This window comes from Anthonomus grandis, chromosome 2, assembly GCF_022605725.1.
Source record: "Anthonomus grandis grandis chromosome 2, icAntGran1.3, whole genome shotgun sequence".
Lineage (NCBI taxonomy): Eukaryota > Metazoa > Arthropoda > Insecta > Coleoptera > Curculionidae > Anthonomus > Anthonomus grandis.
The window spans coordinates 30425741-30453460 of record NC_065547.1 but is presented as its reverse complement, the minus strand read 5'-3'; the positions used below and the strand labels follow the sequence as shown (position 1 = coordinate 30453460).

At 33.0% G+C, this 27720-nt stretch overlaps 1 protein-coding gene across 2 annotated transcripts in view; it reads right to left on the bottom strand.

The window, feature by feature from the left end:
- Nucleotides 1-1772: 1772 nt before the first annotated feature.
- Nucleotides 1773-27720, bottom strand: part of LOC126750110 (protein transport protein Sec23A) — a 39742-nt gene continuing 13794 nt past the window's right edge. The window contains exons 4-12 of one of the 2 annotated variants that reach the window (XM_050459616.1): nucleotides 25546-25781; nucleotides 24705-25018; nucleotides 12095-12306; nucleotides 11836-12036; nucleotides 11053-11204; nucleotides 10822-10996; nucleotides 6381-6602; nucleotides 5777-5800; nucleotides 1773-2002 (exon numbers count right to left, since the gene is read on the bottom strand). In XM_050459616.1, coding sequence (XP_050315573.1) covers nucleotides 1913-2002; nucleotides 5777-5800; nucleotides 6381-6602; nucleotides 10822-10996; nucleotides 11053-11204; nucleotides 11836-12036; nucleotides 12095-12306; nucleotides 24705-25018; nucleotides 25546-25781 — 1626 coding nt within the window. In that variant the 3' untranslated portion in view covers nucleotides 1773-1912. The remainder of the gene's footprint in view (nucleotides 2003-5776; nucleotides 5801-6380; nucleotides 6603-10821; nucleotides 10997-11052; nucleotides 11205-11835; nucleotides 12037-12094; nucleotides 12307-24704; nucleotides 25019-25545; nucleotides 25782-27720) is intronic. The other variant, XM_050459618.1, reaches the window with a different exon arrangement.

Sequence of the window (27720 nt, the reverse complement as noted above, 5' to 3'; positions counted from 1 at the left end):
ACACAATGTGTACTAATCTCTCAATCTTGTGATTTACGTGTGCTCACGTGCTGAAGTTGTAAAAGCATTTTTGGGATTATCCAATTAATTTTTTTGATTGTTTTTTTTATTAAACATGTAAGTATACACGTTTGGCGAGTTGAATCTTACGGATTGAGTTTTAATGTTTTAGACCTAATAGATAGAGAGTAGACAGAGAACGACTGCATCGGTAACCTCCCGATAGCGACGCCGATTCTCCGTACCGCTCGCAATGTGAATGAATTTCGGCTTCTCGCAGTGATGTTTAGCAAGCGCTTGGAGATGGGTAGGTTAGCCTCGAATCAAGTATTGGAATTTTACGCGCACACGAAAGATAAAAATTTATGTTGTTTTTTAACGTGCTGATAATCGCAAGTCAAAAAAACAACTTTAATATACTCAAATCTTAAAAATCTTTGGTGAAAACTAAATACAATATTCTAAAATAAAATGAAAAATAACTCTTAAACAATAATAAATAATAATTCTAATTAAATGAATTATTTAATAAGGTGTTCAAATACACCTCCTTGTTGGGCTTCACAGTGTCCCAACCTGTCGTAAAATTCTCTACGTACATTGGCTAACATTTCAGGTGTAATGGACTTAGAAATATTAATAATTCTAAGTCGCAATTCGTCCAAATTAACGGCTCTTTCATGTCGGTGTTGGTAAAGAATTTCCGTCAAATAGCCCCATAAGAAGTAGTCGCAAGGCGTCAGATCTGGAGATCGCGGAGGCCATGGTATGGTACCTCTTGTGGAAATAAGCCGTTCAGGAAAAGTGTTTGTTAAATAGTCCTGCACTTGTCTAGCGTTGTGAGCGGGACATCCGTCTTGTTGAAAACAAATTTTCTCAAAATGAACATCCAAGTTTCGTACAACGAGTATAATATTTTGTTGCAATAAAAGTAAATATCTCTCAGAGTTTAAGGTACCATCAATAAAAAAAGGCCCTACAATGTAATTGGCTAAAATACCAGCCCAAACATTTACCTTTTGCGGGTATTGAGTTCGTAATGGTACACTCAAATGTAGATTTTCCCAAGACCAATATCTCACGACTGAAGAATTATGTCGACCTAGAAGAGAAAAAGATGACTCGTCTGTAAATAAAATATTACTTGTGAAGTCGTCATTTTGATCAATTTTTTCTCTTAAAGTTTCACAAAACTCCAAGCGTTTTATTTGATCTTCTGGAAAATTTTCTTGAGTGTTTTTAATTTTATAGGCTTGGTACTTATTTCTTTTCAAAATATCACGCATTGTACGACTTGGAATATCAAGTTCTTCAGAAATTTGGGAGCTAGAACAAAGTTCACTTACTTCTACAAAAGCACACACCTTGACCTCCTTTTCAATCCTAGCGTCAGGTGTTCGACGAGGTTCCTGATCGCCACTAGAACATTTTGCACACCGATTTACACATCCCGACTGCTCAAACTTATGGCAGATATTATAAATTGTTTTAGCAGTAGGGACTATTTGCTGATCAGGATATGCAAATATAAAACGGCCGACAACTTCTTCTGCACTATCCGCATGACAATACCGCAACGACGACGCGATAGCCGCCCAGGGTGGAGCCAAGTTTGATCTCGCTCTACTACGTCTCCTTCTTACACATTACGCAAAAATCATATTCGAAATTTTTCAACCGCCGAACGTGTATATTTATGTAGGTTCTCTTTTATTTTTTTTCTGGAATATAAACTGATTCATGTTAAGTAGCTACAAATTAAATAACACACATTTTATGTTCAGTGTTTTATTTTAACAACAAAAAAATAATACAATCTTGAACTTAAAAAGGTGACTTTACAATAGAATAACGTTACGCTTCTTTCTTGTATAAATAAAATAATTAAATAAAAGATATTTTATCTGATGACTTATGCTGTTGAGGAAACTGCTAATTTCTTCAGGTGGTCCATGAAGACTTGCAGGGAAACGTCGTCCGTTAATACGGGAGCGCCAGTGTCCTAGAGAAAATATCGTTTAAATGAAGGAAATTATTTAATTTTATTCCAGAAAAGGCCTTTACCGATGGTAAGTTTTGTTGAAATAATACCACCACCTAAACTAAGTTGGTTATATACATAAAAAGCGTTTTGTTTGAAAACGTAGAATATTCAGTAGGATTATCATTTTCTGGGCATAAGAGAAGACAATTGTTAAAAGTGGTTTGAAATATATCTTGGCATTACTGTTAACACACAATAACATTTTGGCCAATTGAAAAAGAGATTATTACAATGGTAGGTTAGGGTATTTGATGCTGCAATATATCGCTGACAACCCAAAAAGACTGAAACAAGTCAATACCTTTTCATAAATCACTATAAAAATAGCATTACGTCCTACATACAGATTGTTCATTTCCAAATTACTTATAGCGAATCCATAATACGCTTGACAACCGCGCCATCAAGCGATATGGTGCAGCCACTACTGCTGTCTCGTCTGTCAGTCTCGACTCTAGTATGGATTGAGTTACATTTTTAAAAATGTTACGCAAAAGTAAAGATATGTTTAAAAAATCTTCAATGAATGTTTTACATCGTGAAGTCCGCTGTAAAACATTAATTTATTCTGTAAAATGTATTATGGAAATTAAAGCGTTATTCTAATATTTAAAATAAATTTATTATTCTAATGAAAAAACTTTATCAGATAATACATATATACTCAATAAAAAACCGTACAAATAATACTACGCAAAAGGCTCACATAAACCACCTTTAACCCTTCTTCAGCTAAACAGTATATTATCCTGTTGTAATAACTGTTTCATACCCCCGAAAGTATTACTACGCTAATGGAATTGATACACTCAATAATTTTTTGCCTAAACTTTGGTAAATTGGTTGGCCTACTGTCGTGGTGACAAATACCACTCTCTGTATGTCCTTATCTGTAACTTCAGAGAGTGGGGCGAACACCACTGCACTTAGGCCTCAGTAGGCCCATTGTGCGCCTCTGTTAAAGGAATCGGAGACTTCTTCCTTAGCTCGTCATCCAGCCCAGCGAATCAAAGACAGCGACAACGTCACGAGGGGACCTCCTGATCCTGTACCTGACCCATTTTCTCGTTTTTATTGTTACATGCCCTACATAATCCACTCCTGCTTAGTTTAATATTGAATTGAGAGATAATTTGCGGATTGCCTCTGATTTGTCCAGGTAGCTGAGAATTTGGCAAGGGAGTCGACGGCCCGATTTCCCTAGCTGTGGTAGTGCCACCTGATCCAGCTGATTCCCACCCTGTTTTTTTTTCAAAATCCTTAGGAAGAAGCTTAAACGAGGGTGCGATAGCGTTATTGATGCGATGGCGTGGTCTCGACAGCGCAAGGACTGCCTGTCTTCAGTCTGGATAATCACTGTTTTATCCATAACGTTGCTTCTGATTAGTTGTTCTGTGGTCAGAGTTGTGCCATAAATTTCATTTTGAAAAAGCTTGGCCTATTACCTAGCCAATATGATGTCATAATTAACCAACCTAAATACTCTCTGGCTTAAATTATCTTTCAATTCCCAAAGCCATGGAACTTAATGAAACAAATTTCTTAATAAATCTGCAAATACGGCGTTTACAGCATCCCAAGAAGATCTAATGGAGCCACTTCAATTACGGGACTATTCAGTTTCAAGTTGTATTTTTATATTATGTGTCCTAGCATTTTTCACATAATTGTGGAAAAAACATCACCAGAAGGCAATTTCACTTACAATTCTGCAATAAATAATCAACGACGACGTTAAAAAATTTAAGGACGGAGGAATAACCTCATTACATTTAATATAGTATTAAAGCTGCTGCCGTTCATATTATTTGTTTACCTTAATTTTCGTGTTTTAATAAAATAAAATATTTTTGAAATTTTAAGTTCTGTATCAAGAACATAAACTGTCTAAACCTAGCATTGTATTTAATTGCAGGTCTTTGTAGTATACGTCGCAGCCCGGGACCTGTTTAAGTTTTCACACTTCCGGTGAATCGTGTTTGGTCCAATTCTAGGGTACTATTATACGATTTCAACCCGCCGTTCTTCTTTCTGAATCGTTCTTGTTTATTTATAAGCCTTCCTCGACGTACTTCATCATTAACAAAAAAAATTCTTTTTGATACTATAACGATATTTCCATCTTTAATCGTCTTCTCTTCTTTATTCAAAAAATAATTGAGCCTAAAATTTTCAAAAGAGAGTTAAAAAGATTTCTGGCTGATAAGATCTATTACTCTGTTGATGAATTTTTTAATGTTGCTCCTTTAGGAATACCTAAGGAATTGTACAGGAATTATAAAAAAATCTTTCTCACGATTTTTTTGTACAATTATATTTCTTTTGCAGATTGTTTTTTGACCTTTTTATTTATATACTTATGTTATGTTTTTGTACGTATCCTCATATTTTGAGAGATAATTTGTATTTTAAATATTTCTTTTTTAATTGTTTCTTTCATACTGTATAGTTTGTACGGTAAACCATAAATCGATGTTTAACTTTGACTATTATGTCATTAATTGCAGCGATTGATGCAGAAATATTTCTCAACATTCGCAATAACATTAAACATGATTTTTGCATAAGAAATGGGTGTATCGACAGAGGCAACCGTAAACAAATCACTACACTCTGTAAGTTGAATTGCCGCCGTAATACCATTAGATTAAAACCTCTTCGGCAGGCGTATAAACAGCCATAGCGAATTAAAATAACGCGTTTAGTTTCAACAGTAGTGCAGCCACACAGCATATAATACACTTAGGCGCTGAGGAGGCACAGTCTATAGTTTTGTTCTCAGAGTAGTAAGAAACAAGTTTTCGACAAATAAACATGCGCAATAGAGTAAAATGCGTTCGCACAGAAACTTCTGATCGGTTTCAAATCAAAAGTTTGATGTTCTTATACAAATTTCTGATAGACTTGTTTTCGGATTTATTTCAATCTTCGGAATGTGAACGTAACCTCTAAATTGGTGTTTGTATTTTGTCGTTTTGTATAGTCCCTGATATTCGTTTTAAAAAATCGTATTTTAAATAGTTGGATTAGTCTAAAAATACACATTAAGGAAATGAGTGATTTTGAATCGCCGGAAGTTGAATCTGATCAGAATTTTGTTGATTCCGACACAGACATTTAAAGAAGATTTACTTGAAGAACGGATAACGCCCAAAAATCAGAACTATTTTGATGAAACTGTCTCCCAATTTAATAGAATAGAATAGAATTTCTCGACCATTTTAGAGTAAGCCCTGAAGTAGCAAATAATTACACAATTTTAAACTCTATTAATAATATACAGCTATTTTAACGTTGTAGTGTCATTTTTTTTCTTTAGGTTTTACTTATTTTCCCATTTCCCACTGGCATAAAAAAGTGAGGTTATTTTTCTTGCTCTTCTTTTTTTAATATGGACTCCACTCAACCCGTATTTGATGTTCGCACAGACGGTTTCAAATCGATCAGAAGTTGTAATATTTTACGCATGCGCATCAAGAATGGTCTGAAAACAGTTTCAAACTTGTAAGAAATTTGCAGTGAGAACAAACCTTATTTTCGGGCAACCCTCTGTTGCTATATCCGTCGTCCTATAAGTAATCCAAAATTGAACAATCTTTATACCAAAATCCCGCTTCTGTATGCCCAGTATTATAAAGGATTCAAGTAACTGAAATAATTAAATTTAAAGTGTGGAACAATTCTACGCTTTCGATATACCCAACAAAACCTCAAAAATAAAACAAAAATTACCCCTGCTTGACCGGTCATAATCGCCTATAGTGCAGCAACACACGCATGGAACAAAAAAAACAGTTACATAAACTATTTCACCTTAATACGGTCATAGTAACAAAACAAAACATGCGACATGGAACGTTATATGGACAGCGTTTATTGATAGCGATCTAAGCGACAATTTATTGATTGAATACGAAAAAATCTCGAAATAAATATTTTGTAAGGTTTTTTTCTTTTTAAATAGATTGTAGTGTTTTTACCGTTCATTTAGGTGAAAATTGAAATACTCGATGCACAAAAATAGTCAATTGATTTCTTACAGAGATTTTTTCACTTATTATTTACCCGAGATTTCATGCGGTGTGCCATCGAGATGATGCCAAAAGCTGGAGAACAGCTGATATATTCGCCGGCGGTTAAGCTTGACGATATATATTTATTTAGACGGTATCAAAAATGTATTTAAATAGCATAAAAAAGTATCCTGAGTCACCCAGTATATAAAAAAAACTTGGTTCGACGTCCTTGTTACTATGATTTAAAACAAAACCTTGGTTCCCTATCAATAACCGCCATCCAAATACACATTTAATTTTAAATCAATCACAGTACTTACGCCTCCGTATGAGTACATGTTATTATGCGTCTGGCTGGGATTCACTTTGGACAGTAAAAATCTCGCCTGAGACCCGCCCTGTTCCGTATCGATATACCGGGGCATCGGGAAACGGGTTTGTAAAATCTCTTGCGCGTCATCTACCGGCGCTTGCAACAATTGACGAAAATTCTCGTATTCGGGCATGTCTTGGTATTTCAAGCTACGCCACTGTGCAATTGTCTGTAAAAGGAAAAAGTAAATAAATTTGTTAATGATTAAGATAACCAGGACTTGAATATGCAATATATAATAATAATCATAATCGTCTTTACATTGAAAAAAAAAATACAAGCTTATACATTATACACTTGTATGATATGTATCAGGCAATAATTAGCTATATAGCTACTCACATACAAACTACCTGCAAAGAAATTAAGTTTTAAGAAAAATTATAATTATGAGAGAAAGAAAAAACAAGACCATGTAAGTATTAAATTCAAATAAAAAAGAAATATCAAAAGCTAATGAATCTAAAACAGTAATAAAAATAGCTATTTTTCCTCATGCAAAGTCTAAAATAATTACAGAATTAAATAAAAAAAGAAAATGTTGCTAGTGACGCTCTCTACGACATCATTAAAAAAAAAGGTTAATTTTAAGATGTGCTATTAAAAAAAATAAACAAAAGCCATAAATAATACAGCCGTAATTAAATATAGGAAATACCAGCCTCACACAAAAATTCCTCAGTACATTTGTATTTGCACATAAAATTTTCATATATGAATATGATCTTCGTAATAACCCATGAGACCTGCTCCCTGAATCGTAAATTTGACACAATTAGTAAATTAATATTTGACGTATAGAGATCTTTTTTCAGTATTTACCGAAAGACAAAAATTATCTTTACGAAAATGTAAAAATATGTTTTTCTAGCATTCATTGAAGATTATGAGAATTTGAAAGATCATGTATTATACAGTGCTTTTATTTTAAAGCAAACCACCCTTAATAATTTCTTAAAAAAATATATCATTCTATCTAGATATACAAGCAGACTTTTAATTTTATATTTGACAAAGTTTTGTCCAGCACCTCACCTCCACATTCAACCTTCATATTCAACAGTGCCAAAAAAATTAAATCGGTTGACGTACCAGCGAATAGTAAGCATAAATGTGTGGTAATAAAAGATATTTTATCAACTTAAACGTTGGTAGGTCAAGTGGTTGCCTCATAGTGTCACACATTATTTTAAGTTGCAAACAATTTTACACCTTTGATGCAATTTGAAGCGATTTATCAGTAAAAATGTATGATGATAAGAAACAGTTCCTTGTATCCAAATATTTTTTTAAAAAAATATTTGCGAAAAAATAAATAATGCTATTTTAAAAATCTTCCCAAAATTTTTTGCAGTATAATATTTGGCGCATTTATTTTACTAGTATTTCTTGCAGTGCCTAATAGGTACAAAAATAACAATGCAGTAACTAGCATTTTTAATACATTTAAAAAACCAGTTGATTATTATTATTAAAATTGTCATTCTGACGCTCAGTTAAAAATTCAGTTGTGCGAATAATTTAAAATAGTACACGCGTAGTGTACTACTACGCTTTGACAGTTCGAGAGTGGCTTAATGAACAGGTTCTAGGGATGTGGATTGGCTGACGTCGTACAATTGAATAACCCGCACGGTCGCCAGACTTAATACCACTAAGTTTTTTCGTTTGCGAGTATTTAAAAAGCAAATTTTATAAAACCCCACTTGAAAATAGTATTGATTAAGAGAATCGAATTACTCACGAAAGTAGAGATATTAGCGGACAGACACATGCCGATGTTCGTAAGGAATTTCAAAACAGACTTTATTATTGTCTCGCGAATAACGGAGCACACTCTGAGCACTGAATAAAATAAATTCTCTGAACTGAGGAACTTTAAAACCTATTTCTACGTTATTTTCTCTAATATTTTCCAACAGGTTAATCCGTTAACCAATAGACTACTGGAACGAAGATTTGAGAGTTGAGAGAGTTTGACAATGAGATGTAAACGCGGTTCCTTCCAATGAAAGAGTCGGAAATACACCCTTTTCCAAACACATATTTACTATATGACAAATTTGTGGTAATACATGAGGCATACATTGCCCAGCATACGAACTGATAATAAGTCGCAACCTGTAGTGTTTGATTTAATTGATAAAAAACATTCGCGCACTAAAATTTGTTCAAAGTAAAACACTGCAGTTTCTATACACTTCAGCAATATCTCGACAATTTGTATTAATCTTCTTTAAAAAGTTACTGACTTTTTTCTGACCGATTTTTATACCCATATCAGTTAGTCTTTGCCACCACTTTTTACCGCTCAAAGAAAACATGCAGTTTGGATAGTTTTTCTTCTCACGCCGAACACAGTCAAACCCAAGTTCACAGTCTTCAATACCTAGCGTCATCTTTAATAGATTTAGTTCGTTTAAATTTACTAATGATACACTAGACGTACATGGAAAATGGCACGTAGAATAAACATGCTCTGTATATTATTACAGTTTCGTGTAATAATTGCGAACTTCCCTCAAGAAAATGAGTGAGGCTGCAATTGTTATTATATCTATAATCATACTTTGCATCATGTACTTATCTAAGTAATCTCAAAAGAGTGTGGAATATTTGATTTTTAGCTTAGTTTTAATAAAAGAAGCAACACATAATTAAAATAATAGCTTTCTTGTATTTGGTGTCTCGAAATCTCGAGAGAGTGTGAGTGGCTTCTCCGTCCTATTGAAACCAATAATAATAGAGACCCAAAACAGCCACTTGCGGCAAAAAAAAACTGGTTTAGCACCTGTCTGTAACGCTCACCAGTTACGGTTACTGTGGTCTCATCAACGTCTTCAAAAAAAAAAAAAAAGGGTCAATCACTTCTTCACAGTAAATGCTGCACCAGACATCACTTTCTGGGGATGCAATGGCTCTTCATCCATTTGACGTGGTTTCCTTGTGCCCCAGAAACGCAAGAATTTGTTTGTTACCATAACCACTTAAGCGAAATTAACCTTCGTCGGACATGAAATCATCATCTTCTTGCACTAAGTTTAACAGAGTATGACAATAATTTAATGTTGACCGATGCTCAGCAGGCAGCAATCCGTGAACAGTTTGCACTTTGTAGGGAACGCGACATCTATAGTGGATCAGTTTGGTCATCTTAAGGTGTGTTTCGCTCCATCGCTTGTTAACAACTAATTCTCTATATATCTACATCACAAATGTCAAAACACAGTGACCGTTGACGCCGTCTGCGAAAATGGCATCCAATTCAAATTATGACATTATTTTTGCGCCACCTGTTATAAACACGGCGATATTAAAATGCCATGTTATTACAAACACAAAAGCACTTGTTAGTACTTTAAGTAAAGTAATAGAAGAATGTATCAAGCATAAAATCAATATCTTTTTAAGTAAGTACAACTTAATAGCACTATGTACGGTCCCCGATCATATAGTGAAATGTTTAATTTCAAAGAAAAAAATCATCGTAAACTTTTTAGACTTTGCGTTTGATATTGTGGCACACAATCTAGACATATTAAATGACATTGGTATAAGAGAATTTAGAAACGATCGTTTTAGGACATACTTTAGTCAAAGAACCGAGAAATAATTTGGAGTGTGGTGTCTTAGTGTACAGTGCTGGAGCCATTATTATTTAATAATTATGTATATATTTTTTTTCGGCTGTAAAGGAAGATGTATTTATAGTTTTGCAGATAATACTGTTGTGCTAGTAAGTGGAAGCCTTCAAAAAAATCTGAGATGTGGATTAACAATTTTTGTGACTTAACGTAAGGTGTACTCCCCGAGATATCAAAAATATTACGGTTCACAGAACAAACTGTACTACTGTAAGTGTAAAAAATAATTGATGGCTGATTTCTTACCCCCACCATGAAAATTCTGTTATTGTACCTTTTATAATAAGAACCCGAAATCTTTTTATACTCAGTATTGTATTTTTTGTTTCAAATTATTTATGCTATATTAATTTTAGACCTCTTCAATCTGCCCTAGAGTATATCCGGTAGCCTTTATATGTAGGCTTTTTTGCTATTGGAGAAAAGAATTTAAAAAAATATATAAATTATGACAAAAAAAGCCTAGTGAAAACAAAAAGAAAGCGTAATGTTCTTTTTCTAAATAAATAGATATAATAGCTTTTATGCACCTAATATTATGTAAAACTATACTGAGATGGATTTTTTCATTGGTTTAAAACCACCTACTGAATTAATATGTAAAAAAAAGCCTGGTAAAGAGTGAAGTTTGGACAATTATATCAACGATACACGAGGATATAAAAGTATTGAATTAGACAAGCGTGTGCTTTAGTTATACCTAATGTGTCAAACAGTGTAAAAAAATGTGAAGTTTTAACTTACCTCTCCATGGAAAATCAATATCTGGAAAAACGTGTCCATAAGCAGAATTCTGTCCGGTTGTATTGAGCTGGTGTCCAACAAAACGGGCTCCGGAGGACCATTAAAACTGTAACTGTACAAGATCGGCTGAATCATTATCAGGGACTGTGTCAGATCTTCCCTCATAAGCATATGCCTATAAAATATGTAACAATTAATACACATGTCCTTAAAAGTTTAATAATTGGTAACCTGTAAAACGACGTTTCGTCAGGTGAATTGTTGAACACTTGCAAAAACTGGGATCGCCTTAAGTGGTACATGAATTGCGGGTATAAGCTAAAATTTTCTCCTAATCTGAAGGATGCCTGGTCATCTTTGTTATATTCTCCAAACTTTTGACACTAAAAGGAAGATTCTTCATCACAATTTCATTTTTTAAATTTGTTGAAAATGTGAATTTTTGAAAACTAATGGATATGCTTTACTCTTAGACTTTAAGTATTTTATCAAAACTGTAGAGAAAGAGCAACTTAACAAATTAAACTAGAGAATAAATTACACGATGTAACAACACGATGATCCAAGAAATTAAATAAACTAACTTACGATATTTACTCGCGAGAATGTTTATAATTTTTTTGAACTAAAAGCTATCTTGTTGTGGTTAGGCAATTTGACTCTTTTTTTTGTATAATCAGTAGATAATATGTGTGGTTTTTGATCATTCAGGTAATCTTTTTAATTTTTAATATTTCAAATATATTATTTATCTTGCAATAAGGTGTAATTTATATTTTAAATCTGATGATGCTTGATTCTTTAAGCGAAACATTTATTTGATTATATAGTTTTTAATTCCAAGACTTTACGGTTTTTCTTTTTGTTGTACTTCTTTTTGTATAAAGGTATCGTTTTTTCACTCTTTTTTGTTTCTTCTCTCTTTCGCAAAATGAACGAACTTTATACATGTATGATTACATGATTTTTTTTTTAAATTTAAACAATAACAATGATTAAATCCGTGTTACATACCAAACGAATCAGCATCCGATCGACCCATCTTAAAACATCGGGACTCTCATCGGTCTCCGCTCTATAAACAGCCATCCGGGCCATAATCACCGCGGCACATTCCTGATCGAAACCCGCGCTGATGTGGTGAATATTCGCCGATGCGTCCGCCCAATTTCTCGCTATCGTCGTCACCCTTATCCTCCTTTGGCCACTCGAGTGCTAAAAAATCAGATAATAAGTTAAAAAAAAATATTATTTTTCTCCTAATTTTGTATACCTGATATTGTGTAATAAACTGTATACATCCTCTACCACCTTGAGGAATGGGGGCCGAATGCTGATTGACCACCTCGAAAAACAGCGCCATCGTCGTGCTAGGGTTGAAGGTGCACATCTTCCATTGCACGGTGTTTCCCATGCCTATTTCCGTGTCCGCTACCAAAGGACTTTTTACATTTAGCGACACGCATGAGCCAATACCGCCTTGAACTACAAAAAAGATTACATTAACTTACTTTTTTTTTTAAGTTATAGTTAAAGTATTGCATGGATGCAACACTGATCCCTTAAAGTTTCGTCCATTATCACTAATAACTTCGATAACTAAGGTTTTTTTGCAATGTGTATAAAGGATGTATAAACGATGAGATGATTTTATATGACTATTTATGCAACTTTTTAGGTCCAAAGTTATCCAAATCTCAACATTTGTTCTAGTCAAAGATAGCTCAACCCCAACAAATCTTTCTATGGTATCAGAAGCGGCTGCCGACATTATTACCGATATTAAACAAAACACAGTTCGATGTTGGTTATACCGACTGTGAAAAGGCATTTGACAAGGTCTGATTTTAACGTTTGCAGGATTATTGAGACACAATCAGACTGCGATTTACGCAGGCTGACATTAACAATATAAGTAAATGGTTTAAAGATAATAAAATGTTTCTCAATGTTAAAAAGTATTCCGTAGTAACATTTACAAGGAAAACAAGTCCAATTATAAATAAATACAAAATCTGTGATATTACTCTAAATCGTGGACACGAAATAAGGAATTTAGGTGTTTTCTTTCAGTCTAATTTAAAGATTAGCCATGTTTTATACATGACAAAAAAATACTTCAAATCTATAGGATTTTTATCAGAAATTAAAAAAAAAATTAAAGTTCAACTATAGTCAAATTATATGTTAGTTTTATTAATGTAATCACTTGACAGGCAGCCAACTCTAAATCATGCATTGCTCATTTTTATCCATAATAAATTAAAAAGTAGCTGCAAACAATCAGTTATTTTTAATTCAGGTAGGACTGATCAATATCCCATCATATTAAATATTAGTACAAATAAAACTGATTTTTAGACAAACACTAATATGAAGCAGCCCACTCATTTAAGAGAATTGAACACAAGAGAGTCGAAAATTAAATAAAAAACATTAATTGGTATTTTATTTACAATCAAGGATGTCAACCAAGCCACTTAAGATTTCATACAAACAATAAGAAAATTTATAATAAAATAAAATAAAAATGTACCAAAGTTTAAAAACATTTTCATGATATTGAAGATCATGAAGCATTTCGTAAGTCGAAACATTGAAATGAATTTGTAAACATTTTAATATTCTAAATGAGCATCTTTTGAATATCTAGGAGTCGTACAGTATATTTTTGAAAAAATTCGAAAAAAAATTATACGTTCACTTAAAATCATTAATGCAATCTTCTGTTTTGATGTATGGATTGAGCGCATGTGCAAGCTTTATCCAGCCTCTTAGTATGTGATTAGGGTTGGTAATAATTTAAAAAAAAAATATATGTCAGACTTATTTTTCAAACCAATCTTTTTACAATAAGGTAATTACAGTATTGGCCATAAAAGTTGAAACTTTAAAAAATTTAAAATTTTTCTAATGTTTTAAGTTTATATTTTATTTTTGTACATCCAATCAATAAACATATTTATAAGTAAACAAAAAAGCATACCAGAATTTCAACCTTATCTTGTTTCAGACAATAAGAAATACTTTAAATTTTTGTGCTCGACAAAATGCTTGGAACTTTTATAAAAGATGTATTTTACAGGCAGTCTTTGACACACCAGTGTGCAAGTGGGTTCTTTTTATTTATTTTATTTTGTGTTACCATGGGAAAAGGCCTATTCCAGCGACATTCACCAAAGAATTTTAGATTTTTACAATCAGGGTGTTAGGCAGCGTAATATTGCTCAAAGACTAAACGACTATAAAACGAGACTAGACGATAAAACGAGACTAAAGACTAAACCTAAGAACACCGTGTCACGGATAATTAAGAAATATCGTACATTTGGAAATGTGGTACCAGGTAAAAGCACTGGAAGACCTAAAGCCACGACTGCCCGTGTAGATAGGCGAATTTTAAATATTTCCCAGAATGACCCATTTTTGTCATCCTCCAAAATTTTACAAAAATTAAATGAAGGTGAGCTTCCAATATCTCTGCAAGAACGGTAAGAAGGCGATTTTGTTCTGGTAGACTTAAAGCTACAGACCTGCTAAAAAACCTTTGCTGTGGAAGAAAAATGTCAAGTTACGCCTACAATTTGCAATGGATCATCTTAACTGGACTGTACAAGATTGGAAAAAAGTGCTATTCAGTGACGAATCTAAGTTCAATCCGTTTTCCAGTGATGGAATACTTCATGTAAGACGACCGAAAGGTGAAAGACTCAAGAAAAAGTTTATCCGACCTACGGTTAAACATGGAGGTAGTAATGTGATAGTATGGGGATGCTTTTCTTGGTATGGTACTGGGCCAATACATACAATTTTATTATGATTTATGTATCGGGATATTTTGCGAAATATAATGGAGCCTTACACATTTGAGTCTATGCCAGTAAATTTTGTATTCCAGCATGATAACTTGGAAATTGGTAAAAGAATGGTTGGACCAAGAAAAGATCACAGTTTTAAAGTGGCCGGCCCAGAGTCCAGACTTAAAACCGATTGAAAATTTATGGGAACATCTGGATCGCAAAATTCGGGCATCTGGAACAGTCAAAAATGCTGATGAACTATTTCATAAGCTTGTTGAAGCCTGGACTCACATTGACAGACAAATAATTGAAAATTTGATTGAATCACTGTCCAGAAGAATGCAGGCAGTAATTAATGCTAAGGGTTACCATACCAAATATTAATTATAATATTATGGTTATTAATAAGTTATGTTTTATGTCGTTTTTGAATAAAAATCATTTAGTTCCAAGTATTTTGTCCAGCTTTTTTAAAATTTTTATTCCGAGCTGCTACTGGTGCTGAATTTTTGTCAACATTTAAATTAATTAACACTAGTTTTTCGTGTACAACAACTTTATAAAAGAAAATAAAATGCTAATTAAAAGGCACACAAAATATAATAAATTTTTTAAAAGTTCCAACTATTATGGCCAATACTGTATATATTAAAAGTGTTTAAAAATTATTGAATATAGGATACAAATCATGCACGATCTTTTGACCAGATCTGTTAATAACTTTTTTTTTGCTATTTCGATAGCTTCTTTCACATCATCGCAAAGCGCATTTTCTTAGGACCAAAGCTTTTTAGTCTATTACCAATATCTCTATGAATAACTATTATCAGATGATATGCTCTCACAGGCCCTTATTGTCCTAATACTTTCTTGTTATCTCTATTTATTTTATAATAGGTACGTAATTTCAGGGAATATTTAGTGGTAGTTAAGCTTTTCGAAATAATAGTACATATTAATAAAACTATAGTTTAAAAAATATATAAGTACTGTAGTATTAAGAAAGTCACAACTTTTTGAAGTGGTAATAAAATAGTAACAACTTTTTTTTTTATTTGAAATCTCTCTTACAAAGATGAAAACAACAGGCTGTGATTTATTTATTTTATATAAATAGTATTAAAGTAATAACGAAGATAGTCGTCTTATAAATTATATTAATTTTTTTGTACCAAAAGTTAATTTAAGGAACTTAAACAAGAAAAATCCTTGTAGTATGGGTCCCATCAGCAGAATGATAAGTGATGTCCAAATAGAAATATCTACTATTAATGTAAAACACCTAAAGGCTGTACTTTAGAATTCTACCTTCTGGTACGAGGTTTCCCTATTTTATACATTTTCTTGTTGTTTTTACTTTTATTCTTTGTTATTAGGCTAGTCTAATTTTCTTTATTCCTTTTTTTCTCACACTGTACATGTAATTACCATTATTCCTTAGTGTTTGTAAAGTATATAAAAAAAAGTTAACTAAAGCCTGTATTAGATAAATGTCAAGGCGAGAAGTTATTACTTATTCTTACGAAATAAAGAACAAAACTTAACCTAACAAACTCAACCCAATCTCAGACAAAACAGGATGTGACATTCATCCTACAGAATCGCAGTTAAAGATCACTAAAATAACAACTGAAAAATTTTGATGGGATGTAGGGGAAAAATGCCAGTTAGAAACGTATCATCCATTTTTCACTAAGAGACCAAACGAAAACAAAACAAAGGTAAAAACACAAAGTCACGGTCCCATCAAATCCATATAATTTTTTAAAGCTACACGTGTTTCGCTCCTATCGGAGCATCATCAGGCCTAAAAAATACATTAAGGTATTTTTCACAAAACAAAAAGAACGCTTATAAAACTCATTACCTAGACCTACACAGATCACATTACAACTAACAACAAAAGAAAAGCTAGGTTAAGTTAACAATTCCCACCATAGATAAAAATATATGCTTAAAAAAAAAATAAAAATGTAAAAATGTAAAATGTCACCAGTGGGGAACGATCCAGCAACCTTTAGATTCACAGGCGCGCGTCTAACCCATAGGCCACCAAGTAACATGATCAAAAATGGAAAATAATCCGAACTATACTAATAAGTGTGAATATAAGTAAACAATCTTCACAATAAAAACTAAAAATATCTAAAATCGAAAAAGAAAAAAGAAGAAAAGATCCTTTAAGAGAGGTTGTTATAAATGAGGTGAGGTTCAAACGTGAAAATACCGTTCACACATACAAGGACAGGGCTCTTCTTAGCTTTAGTTATTTCCATTTTCTCTAACAAGTCCAGTTTTTTGCCTTTTGAGCACTCATGCAAAATATCCGCTCCCTGAGTTAAAGAAAAACCATGTGAGGAGGCCAATAAATGATTTGCAAACGCCGATTTAGTTTCGGTCATGTCAGTATCCCTATACCTGTCCACCAAACTTGTATGTTCCTTTATTCTGGTGGAAATTTTTCTCCCCGATTGCCCGATGTAAATGGCATTACAGTCATTACATCTTAATGAATATACCCCTGATTTTGAAAAGAAATCGGCCTTATCTATTGTACTAACTAGCTGACTTTTTAAACTGTTTGTAGTTTTAAAAGCAATTGTAAGATTTGTAGACTTGAAAAACTTTGCAAGCTGAAAAGAAATATTACCAAAAAATGACATTGATCTAAAAAGATGACTATTTTCATTATTAAGATGGATTAAGTTGTAAGTAAGTTTGTATTTATTATAGAATTTAGAATAAAGGTGATTAATTATATCAAGTGGAAAACCGTTATTAAAAGCAATATGTTTAATTATATTTAGTTCATCAAGGAAAGCTTCTCTAGAAAGGGGGATGTTGAAAAGGCGATAGAAAAGGGAATTAAAAGAGGCAAATTTGTAGGAATAAGGGGAGTTTGAGGAGTATTGGATGACATTGTCCGTAGTGGTGGGTTTGCGGTAGATCTCAAATTCAAGTTTGTTGGTATTTTTTGAAATAAGAACATCAAGAAAAGGTAACTTTACATCTCTTTCTTCTTCAATGGTAAACGAGATATTTGCGTGAAGAGAGTTTATAGAAATGAGGAAATCCGCCAATTCCAGATCATTTCCATTCCATACCACAAAAATATCATCCACGTATCTCCTATATACAGTGAGAAAAGCACCAAGCTTTCGAAAGGATTAAATCGTGATTTTTTATTTTATTTTTAAGAGAAGTTAGATGTTTATTATTAAAATTAGATTTATTAGAGTTTGAGTTAATATTAGAATTTAAAAAATTTATTATTTTAGCAAGCAAAATATTTTTATTATGAATATCAGTAGTCTGCAAAACATTCTCAGCCTCCACAGCTAGTCTCCCGCGTGCGCAAGTCAGTCTTCTTAGAAAAATTATATTTTAAATTAAGATTCAAAAAACTTTCCTCGTCCGGTGTGAAAGTCACATTTGTTAAATTCAAGTACCTTTTATGAAATTGAAAGTGACATTTTCCTAGCTGCCTACGGTATACATTATTATTATTTTTTCTTAAAGATTGAACTTGAGATGTCTTAAGGTGATTTAATTTGCGGTTTAAGCGAAAAAAGGAGTTTTTAGAAAATATTTGAACCTCATCTCTTTGTTTTGTGAAAAATACCTTAATGTATTTTTTAGGCCTGATGATGCTCCGATAGGAGCGAAACACGTATAGCTTTAAAAAATTATATGGATTTGATGAGACCGTGACTTTGTGTTTTTACCTTTGTTTTGAAAAATGCCAGGTTTAAACAATTCGCAAAAGAAAAACTTGTTAACTCCTAAGACATCAAGGAGATAGATTAGATAGAAATGATTAACCACAGCGTATGTGCGATTGGATTTACAAACACTAATGATGAGTTAGATCTGCTTAAAAATCTAATTTTTTTTGTGAAATAAGAAAAACATGAACAACTAAAAAATTCCAAAATTTTGCTGGTAACTTTGCCATTGTAAATACTTTTGTGATGCACGTTCTGTTTACGATGTTGTGCAGGTAACAAGTGATATAATTGTTTAACGGTTTTAAGTATTCTTCTAAGGAAGTGTCATATTATTATCTAAGATGCAGTGACAATCATAATTTAAAAAATTACACGGCTGCAGTTTTAAAACGGTCCAAATGTGTTCGGATAAAACGTGATGGTAGTGACAACTCTGCAAATCTAAGTACAAATCATGCTGCTTGGTACATTGAGGTATATTTGCTCATTATCAAAACATTCTCGGACTTCGTAATAAAATATTAGAAGTTTATCAGAAAACTACCGCTACTAATTTCGATGTAATAGCCTTAACGGAAACGTAGCTAGATAAATCTATAAATAGCGAAATTTTTTCTAATAAATATAACACTGTAACGATCTTAACCGCCGCTAATATAACAGCTGCTCGTTGACATTCGGAAATCATCTCGGTGCGACAAGGATGGAGCGAGGACATGGGACCTCTCGGGACACGCGTAGAAAATTGGCGAATGTTCCGGCACATTGGTCTACCTAAGAGAGTAACTACTGAATCAAAATGCAGATCTCCTATCAAGAAGACTCTGCCCAGGACACTGCAAGCATTGTCAGCGGGCAGAGGAGTAAAATGGTCATTTGTTAAGAACTACCATCGTCGACGATACTTGGTAAAATTGGAATCTAATAAAAAAACCAAGTGGATAATGGATACAGTCTTAAACTGGATAAAGGAAAAGAAAAGTATTCTTCCAACATCAAGTCATATTGGATACAATGGAACTCCCTAATTTTGGAAGCTGGATTCTTGCGGCTAAAAATAGTTGACCATGACGGCAATGAGAACAAAGGTAAAAGTGCAGCCAAGCAGTGCCTAAATGCAAAATTTTGAAATTGCTAGAAAAAAATTATGCCAGTGTGTTAGGAAGATATCTCGAATAACAAGGAAAAGGGAAAAGTGAGGGAAAGATTTTTACTGGGTCACAAGCAAGGCCAACATAAGGGCCTATTGCATAGCAGAAAATCTGTTGAATGTGTGGCAGGTAATGGGTCGCAGAGAAAACAGAAGGCTTTGATACGATAGTACGTGAGAAGTCCCTTTAAAAGGGCGCCTATTGACGTTGCCGGCACGTTTCCCGAATCAGAAACAGGAATATCAAGCAATACATAAAAGTAGCTAAAAGAGCTGACCACATGCACACTGAGGTGTCATATCCGGAAGTTCTCGGTACTACGACCGTTGGGGTCCAATCTCTAATGGACAAGCAAAAATTAATTAAAATTAACATTTTAAAAATTAGCGGTAACGCGTTGAAATTCAACGCATTGCGTTGAAACCACACTGAGGTGGTCAGTTCTTTTAGATAGAAATTGATTAAAAGTATTTTGTAAAAAAGTGTACAAGGTGTCCCATTTTAGATGAGATTGCAAGGTATCTCTCTCATTTTTTAAGATATAGCTTTGCGGTTTTCGCGACCCTGTATCACTTTTTTATAAAACTTTTAAAGCCACAAACAGAAATATTCCAACTACTTTTGTTCCTGAAATACAGGGCGAAAACTAAAATTTTCACTTTTGGAGTTGTTATTATTTCTCAGGCCTTGTATAAGATAGAAAAAAATGAAAACAGCTTATAATAGATATTTTTATATAAAAAACAGTGGCATATTTAAAAAACATTTTTAGACCACTGTTTTTAAGATTAGGCACAAAATTGGTATTTCTTAAATCACAACCTAATCTTTAATAAATTTTAGCTTCAAAAATCAGAAAAATCCATATTTATGTTTGTTTTTTTAATAGTAGGCCATGCATTCTTTCACACGTGCATTTAATTATTACTTTTTTAACATGCCATGTGATTTAAACCTACTTATTTAATAAAATTTTAAACATAAACGCAAAATATTACTCTAACATAAACTTAAAAATGTTAAAAACAAAAAAAATATATCCATACAGATTTGATATTAAAAACTGTCATTACAACACTGACATTTTCAAAAAATTAAAGATAGCATGGAGAGTTAAATAGCAAAAGAATGGGTATAATAGGAATTGACATTTTGTCTTATACATAAACCAAACACAGTTTCATCTCGTCTTAAGGCATTTATAAAGGATTGCCTTGTAAGTTTCTGAATGCTTCTATGTTTGAGACTCGGAGTTTATCTAAGCCGATTTGCATACATTTTATTTTTTAAGTATGACCATACAAAGAAGTCTAAAATAGTTAAATCCAGTGACCTTGAGGGCCATGTGATTGGCCCATGTATTCCAATCCAGCCTCTACCAAAATGAGCACTTAAATATTCTCCAACTACCCTTGAATTATGAGGGAGCGTTCCATCTTGCCGGAAATATGACCTGATGTCGCTGTGCCAAACGTATGTCCTCCATCAACTTGCATATTATTTTGTAATATATTTAGAGGTCGTTGGGCAGTTAAGGTACCCTTAAAAATTGTAAATACAATTATAGCACAGTCTAACACAGTCAAGTCACTCGACCCTTTTCGACTAACCATCCGCACCTGCCGACGCCGCCCCTCTCGCCTATCGGAGTTTATCGATCCCCCGCATGCGGGGGATTTATACCGGTTCGTCGACGAAATGTGGTTATAGGGATGACTCGGTTCAGTTTATTTTCGACGTTTACCGAGTGTGCCAATATTTTTTGTATTTGTGAATTTAATATTCTGTCATTTAGTGCTAGTTTTACGGACTTTTACTTTAATATAATTTATATTAATAGTAGTTGTTTGGTAATGGCTTCTCACGGACAATACTGCTGTGTCGAAAAAACAAAATCTTGCAAAAAACATTCAAACGACCCAAGTGTTTCTTTTTTTTTGTATTCCCAATGATGACATAAGACAACTAATGATTTTACAAAAATGCAACTAATATTTTATTTTTATTTGAAAACGAAAGTACGCACGGCGTTTTGGTCAGAAAACCCATTGAAAGACAAAGAGATAAAATTTACCTGGTATGTAATTGGTCAATTTCTTGAAATATACCTGGCATGTGATTGGTAATTCCTTTTTTCTTATTTTATTTTATTTTGCTGTTTAAATGCATAAATGTCAAATAAGGCCTTATTTTATTCTATTTCTCTGGATACATTCAGCCTAACTAGTCGGCAATTAAGGTATACATTTAGGTTTACACCCTTTATATTAGGTACACCTTTATTAAGATTAAAGGGTTTTTAGGGGATTCTAATTTTCTTAACAACATTCCTAAGGTTTTGACTCTGAATTTAAGCGTTTTATTAGTATTGTGGCACCTCATAGCATTTAAGTTTGTTTAATCTAGAATATGTGAATAGGCAGTTTCTTATTTATAAGTATGTAACTAAATATCTGTGTGTCCAGAAGTCATAAATAAATACTTAAGTGCCCTATTCTATTTAGTTGACAGATATAGGGCCCCGGCACTGAATAATAGTTGTTTGGGACTGAAGAGAGTTTAGTTTTAAGTTGAGACTCGGAAAGTAATTGTATTAAGATTGTGCGAACCATTTTTGAGTTTTAATTAAAACAGTTAATTCAATAATCACTGTTTTATTTTGCCCACAACATTTGTCAGAAGTGGGATTACGCGCTTATTTTCGGTATCGTGTTACTTGCGATTTGCGCATTTTTCGCGAAAAAAAAAAAAAAAAACTGATTTATTTCGTAACTGTGCCGTGTACCTGTGTCGATACATAGAATTAATTAATTATAGTGCTAGTTTGTTATTTGTGACCTGTTGCCATGTCGAATAGGGAAGTTAGCACTTGCCGCTTTACAAGTTGGACCCTCAACATCAACGGAGGTTGAGACAAGTGAAAGGTCAAGTACACCGCCGTTAACAATGGAACAAGAGTTGGTATGGTTAAAAAAAGAAATAACAGAGTTAAAGCATCGGAATGAGGTTAGTATGAAATCATTTTCTTGGGAAACAATACCGGTGTTTAACGCAGGGCAGAACAATATTTCGATAAACAAATGGATTCGGTTTGTTGAAGAACGGGCATATTTTATGAGGTAGGACGATGTAACTACCACACGATTTGTCGTATCGAAGTTAGAAGGGCGGGCACGCGAGTGGTATTTAGCGGGTGAATTCGCGCATAAAAGTTGGGAACAATTAAAAGCCGCTCTTCGTTTTACTCTTGATATTGACACATCTGCCACGGGATTTCAACGTCTAAATTGGGAAATACCGGAAAATGATAAAGTTAAAATAATTGTTCACGGAATCGAAAATAAGGAAATAAAACAAATGGCACTTGCTAATAATTATAAAAGAACGGAAGATCTTTTAACATATCTTAGGAGTTGCGATTTAAATATTTCAACTAGGCAAAATCAAGAAAATTTCAGGGGGGACAAATTTAAAATTCAGTGTTTTAATTGTAATGGACACGGACATCGTAGTTTTAATTGCCATAGAAAACGTTTTCAAGGACAACAATCTCGTCGGGATTTCGCGAAATGTAACTTTTGCAAAAACGTCGGACATTTAGAAAGGGAGTGCCGCAAAAAGAAAAATTCTGCAAATAAAAACAGTGCATGACAATTACAGCATTATAAAGTTTGCCACATAGGCAAGCATTATGTGAATCTTTATTTTAAGGATATGCTAATTAATAATATAGTAGTTCATGGTTTAATAGACACTGGTAGTGAGTGTTCTTTAATAAGAACCTCAACTGTACATAAAGTAAAATTGAACATAGTAAAAAGTTCCCCTCGGTTTTAAAATCTTTCGCAGGTAAAATTTTTGAGTCTGTTAGCGTATGCGTGGCCAATCTGTCTATCGATTTGGTAAGTGCCGTTATCGGTCTTATAGTAGTACCTGACGCAATGTGCCCAGCGGAAATACTGGTTGGAAATAATTTTTTAGGGCAGCCACATGTAGTATTTTGGAAAAATGGTAGCGAAATTAAATTTGATAGTTGCTTAGACATAACTTTAGTAAATAGTTTAAGTTGTTCAAAAATTTTATTAGAAGACGATATTACATGTAGTTTAGAGAATAAGGGTACTATAATGAATCTGTTAAACAGATATAGAAAATGTGTTGCTACTAATTTAAGTGAGATTGGAAAAACTGAAACCGTCCAAATGACTATAGAGCTAACTAGTTCAAATCCAGTGTCGTACAATCCATATAGGCTTTCTAAACTGCACAAACAAAAACTCAGAGTACTAATTAATGAATTACTTGCAACAGTATTATAAAAAGAAATAAAAGCAAAGAAAAAATGGCAACTGGATGCATACATAAATATATTACCTATTACGTAGTTGTTGTTAATTTAATGTGTCACAATGAATAAGCGTCAAAACTCATCAAAATATTTTAAAATAAAAAAACCTTGATTTTACTCAATAATATTATTAAACTTAATACATTCCTTATTGCTCCCCGTAAACGCATTTCTAATGTGAACTTTGTGGACGGACTTGTATTCTGTCATGCGAGGGGTGCCGGCGTAGCTTACAAGTGATTTACGACCGCTTATAAAAAAGTCGGCATTTTGAGGCGATCAAAGAAGCGATTCTACTTGTTGAAATCTATATACTTTGATTATAGTGCCCAACACAAAACAAACTAAAACCAAATCGGCCTGGTTGGTGCCATTCAATAGTAATATGTTGGTTTTCGTGATACCAATGTCTTGTATTTTGCCTATTTTTAATATGCCGCTGCTGCTTAGAGGAGATTCGTCAGATCATATTACCTTTTTTGCAAAAGCCGGATTTTTATTAGTTTTGGTTAAAAACCAATTAGAAAATTCCAATCGGTTAAATGTATGCTATTCTCAAACAATAATTAGCTTATCAGGTTTAAATTTGCTTTTTAATTTTTTGTTCGTTTTCGCCCTTTATTTCAGGAACAAAAGTAGTTGGAATCTTTCTGTTTGTTTAAAAGTTTTACAAAAAAATGATCCAGACTCGCGAAAACCGCAAAGCTATATCTTAAAAAATTATGATGGAAAAATGACAGGGATATCCTGCAATCTCATCCAAAATGGGACACATAACGAGAATGTTACACCACATGTCAAATTGACTGCCAAAAAATAGGAGCTACTATATGTTAACAAAATAAAGAATAAATACCTTTTAATTCCCTAGAGCACTTCACCTCCAAAGTACCGTTGAAAGCCATCTTCAAATGTCCATTCTGGTCCTTCGCGAACACCCTTTGGAAAGTTTGTTTGAACAACGACGAATTGAAAGAGTCTCCCATGACCATGTGCCCGCCGGTCGAGTTGCACAACTGCTTCATTTCCATCAGTCCGGTTTGATCGAGGGCGCACGAATAAATATCGACGCAATGCCCGTTCGTAGCCGCCCTCATCGCCAAATGGTCGTAGTGTTTGATCGCCTTTTTCATATATTTCGCGTTGTCTTTTTGAATATCGTGATGGGACCTAAATGACCGAGTTTAGTAAGCTTCATATAGATGTACATGGCAATATTGGAAAGCGTTATAAATACAGAAATATACGTTAAAAATACAGGATGGAAGAAATCGGGAAGAAGTTAAGCAATCAAGTGCCTATAAATAATCTGTCATCTTCTTCTTTCGATTCGGAATAGCAACGGATATACAAGAAAAAAAAAGTTTGTTTTTAAAAGAATTTGATGACCTTTAATTTTATCAAAGAAGCGATTCTACTTGTTGAAATCTATATACTTTGATTATAGTGCCCAATACAAAACAAACTAAAACCAAATCGGCCTGGTTGGTGCCATTCAATAGTAATATGTTGGTTTACTGCTACCTCATTGAACACATCTAAAATATGGTCAAAAAATGTTTTACATCCATACGCGTTATCACTTTTTCTAATTTTTTTGATCAATCAATATTCCTCGTTTTATTAACTAAAGTGTTATTCTTGTTAATTTTTTTAACCATGAAATCAAATGTCTAAATTAATCAAACAAATCTCACCTAATTGGTTGCTTAAGATCATCATTTAAAACTTGTCCGGGACCTTGAGAGCATGCTCCCCCGATAAACAACATGACTCGCGCCCCCGTGTTGGCATAACTGCACTCCAACAAGCCGATTGCTATTGACAGAGCCACCCCAGTAGACCGTAAGTAACGTTTTCCCTGGGGAACTGGCCAGGGGTCCCGCTGGAGTTCTCCGATTAGGTCAGTCAGGTTCATTTCGCAGTTTGCCACCTAAAGTTTAAAATATATATTTAAATTAATAGTGAATCAGTTTAAAAGAATTTTTTTTTCATTTTAGTGATGAAATAAATTGAGTGAAAAAATAGCACAACGGAAATTAGAGCTCCTTTTATCTTGCAATAACCTCTAAAAATTGTCAAAAGATGTAAATTATTGATAGACCTAAAAAGAGCAAGTCAGCAAATATTCACTCAGAAAATATTAATATAACTACAAAGAATATCAAATAATGTTATGAAGGACAAATAAATTTATAAGTTATATTATTAGTATAATACTGATCAAGTTCAATGCTTATGCAGTTATTATTGGGTATAAGAATGTTATTTTATAACAATATTGCGCCACTTCACCTGAAATTCTGTTCTACATTATTATATAGGGTGCCAAATTTTAATATTAAAAAATTACAACTTTTTCAAAATAGAGCAATGAGAATTATTTTAAGGTGTAGTAGATACACACCCATTTCAACAATGCTAAATGTCTTAAATTTTATCTATTAAACAAAAAGTATTGTTTAATGTCTGTTTAATGTATTTTTTTAAGATCAAGAATACATTGTTATCATGTATAATAATCAAATTTATAAGGTATAATTTCATCAAGTTTCCTTTCCAGATGTACATAATTATAGTACACGAAATTGTACACATTTTATCATAATAGATAGTTGTAACTAATTTTAGATTTAGTTCAGTTCTTTATAAGAGCTTGCAAGATTTTAATGTATTACCAAATTCTTTAAAAAATTGTGAGTTTAGTTGCCTTTAGAAAATAATGAGAGCGCATTTTATTATTCTGATGGATAAAATAAATATTGTGATAGAGTGACTGATTGTGGCGAGAGTACAGATCAACCGGGAGCAAAGAGTTTAATGTTCTACGGTGCTTTCTTCGAAACAACCTGTATATTGCCGCATTATCCACAGAGAAAACCGAAAGACCTTTCATAGCAACTTATTCACAAAAGCAACAGCACATAGAAGCCTCTCTAGAAATAGATTTTACTCTACTTAAACTAGATTTTTTTATATATAAATGTTACGAGTTATTGCATCGTAAGAGATACATGTGTACTATTAAAACTAAACTTATTATAAAACTTGCAGTCTGTAAGATATATAAGGCACAAAGTGTTAAAATTTTATATTTACAAGAAGTGGATGGCACCACTCACGATATCCTATTTTAGACAGAAACCGAATTGCTCTTTTCTGAAGTAAAAACAGTGAGTCAAGCCTATATTGAGCACATGAGCTCCAAAAACATATGTCTCAGGTGAGACTCGACAAGAGCATGATAAGCACTTTTAGCTACGTCGAAGTTTATAAAAAATATAAGAAATTACTCTAAGAGCATAGCAACGAGAAGAAACTTTATTGCATATTTTGGTAATATGATTTTGAAGTTTAAGCCCATCATCAATTGTTAGATCCCAAAATTTGCTAGAATGGTACCTTAGAAAAGGTTCATTGTTCAACACAACATTATCCATAGAGCACTTAAAACTCAACACATTTTTTTTTTTACAGAACCGTTTACAGTAACTTGTAGTACCTTAATTTTTGTTTTTATGTGTGTAATATGTAGTAGTATATAGATTTTATTACAAAATAAAGATTATTATTATTTTTATCAAATCGACACCCAGATCACACATTACAATAACCTAAGGAAATACCACTCCATTTATGTCCATAACAGTGTTTTTAAAGAATAATCCATTATTTACTAACCAGGAAAATATTTTATGTAATTTCATCTTAAATCATTTGACCGTCTTTTACTTCGTTGATTTTTGCAAACAATAGTGTTTGTTGAATGTTTTATTGACTACAATGACTAAATCTTTTATGAACATAAGTGGATCAAGATTCTTGTGGTAAACCAGATGATGTTAGCAGATAATCGATCAATGAATGTCCCC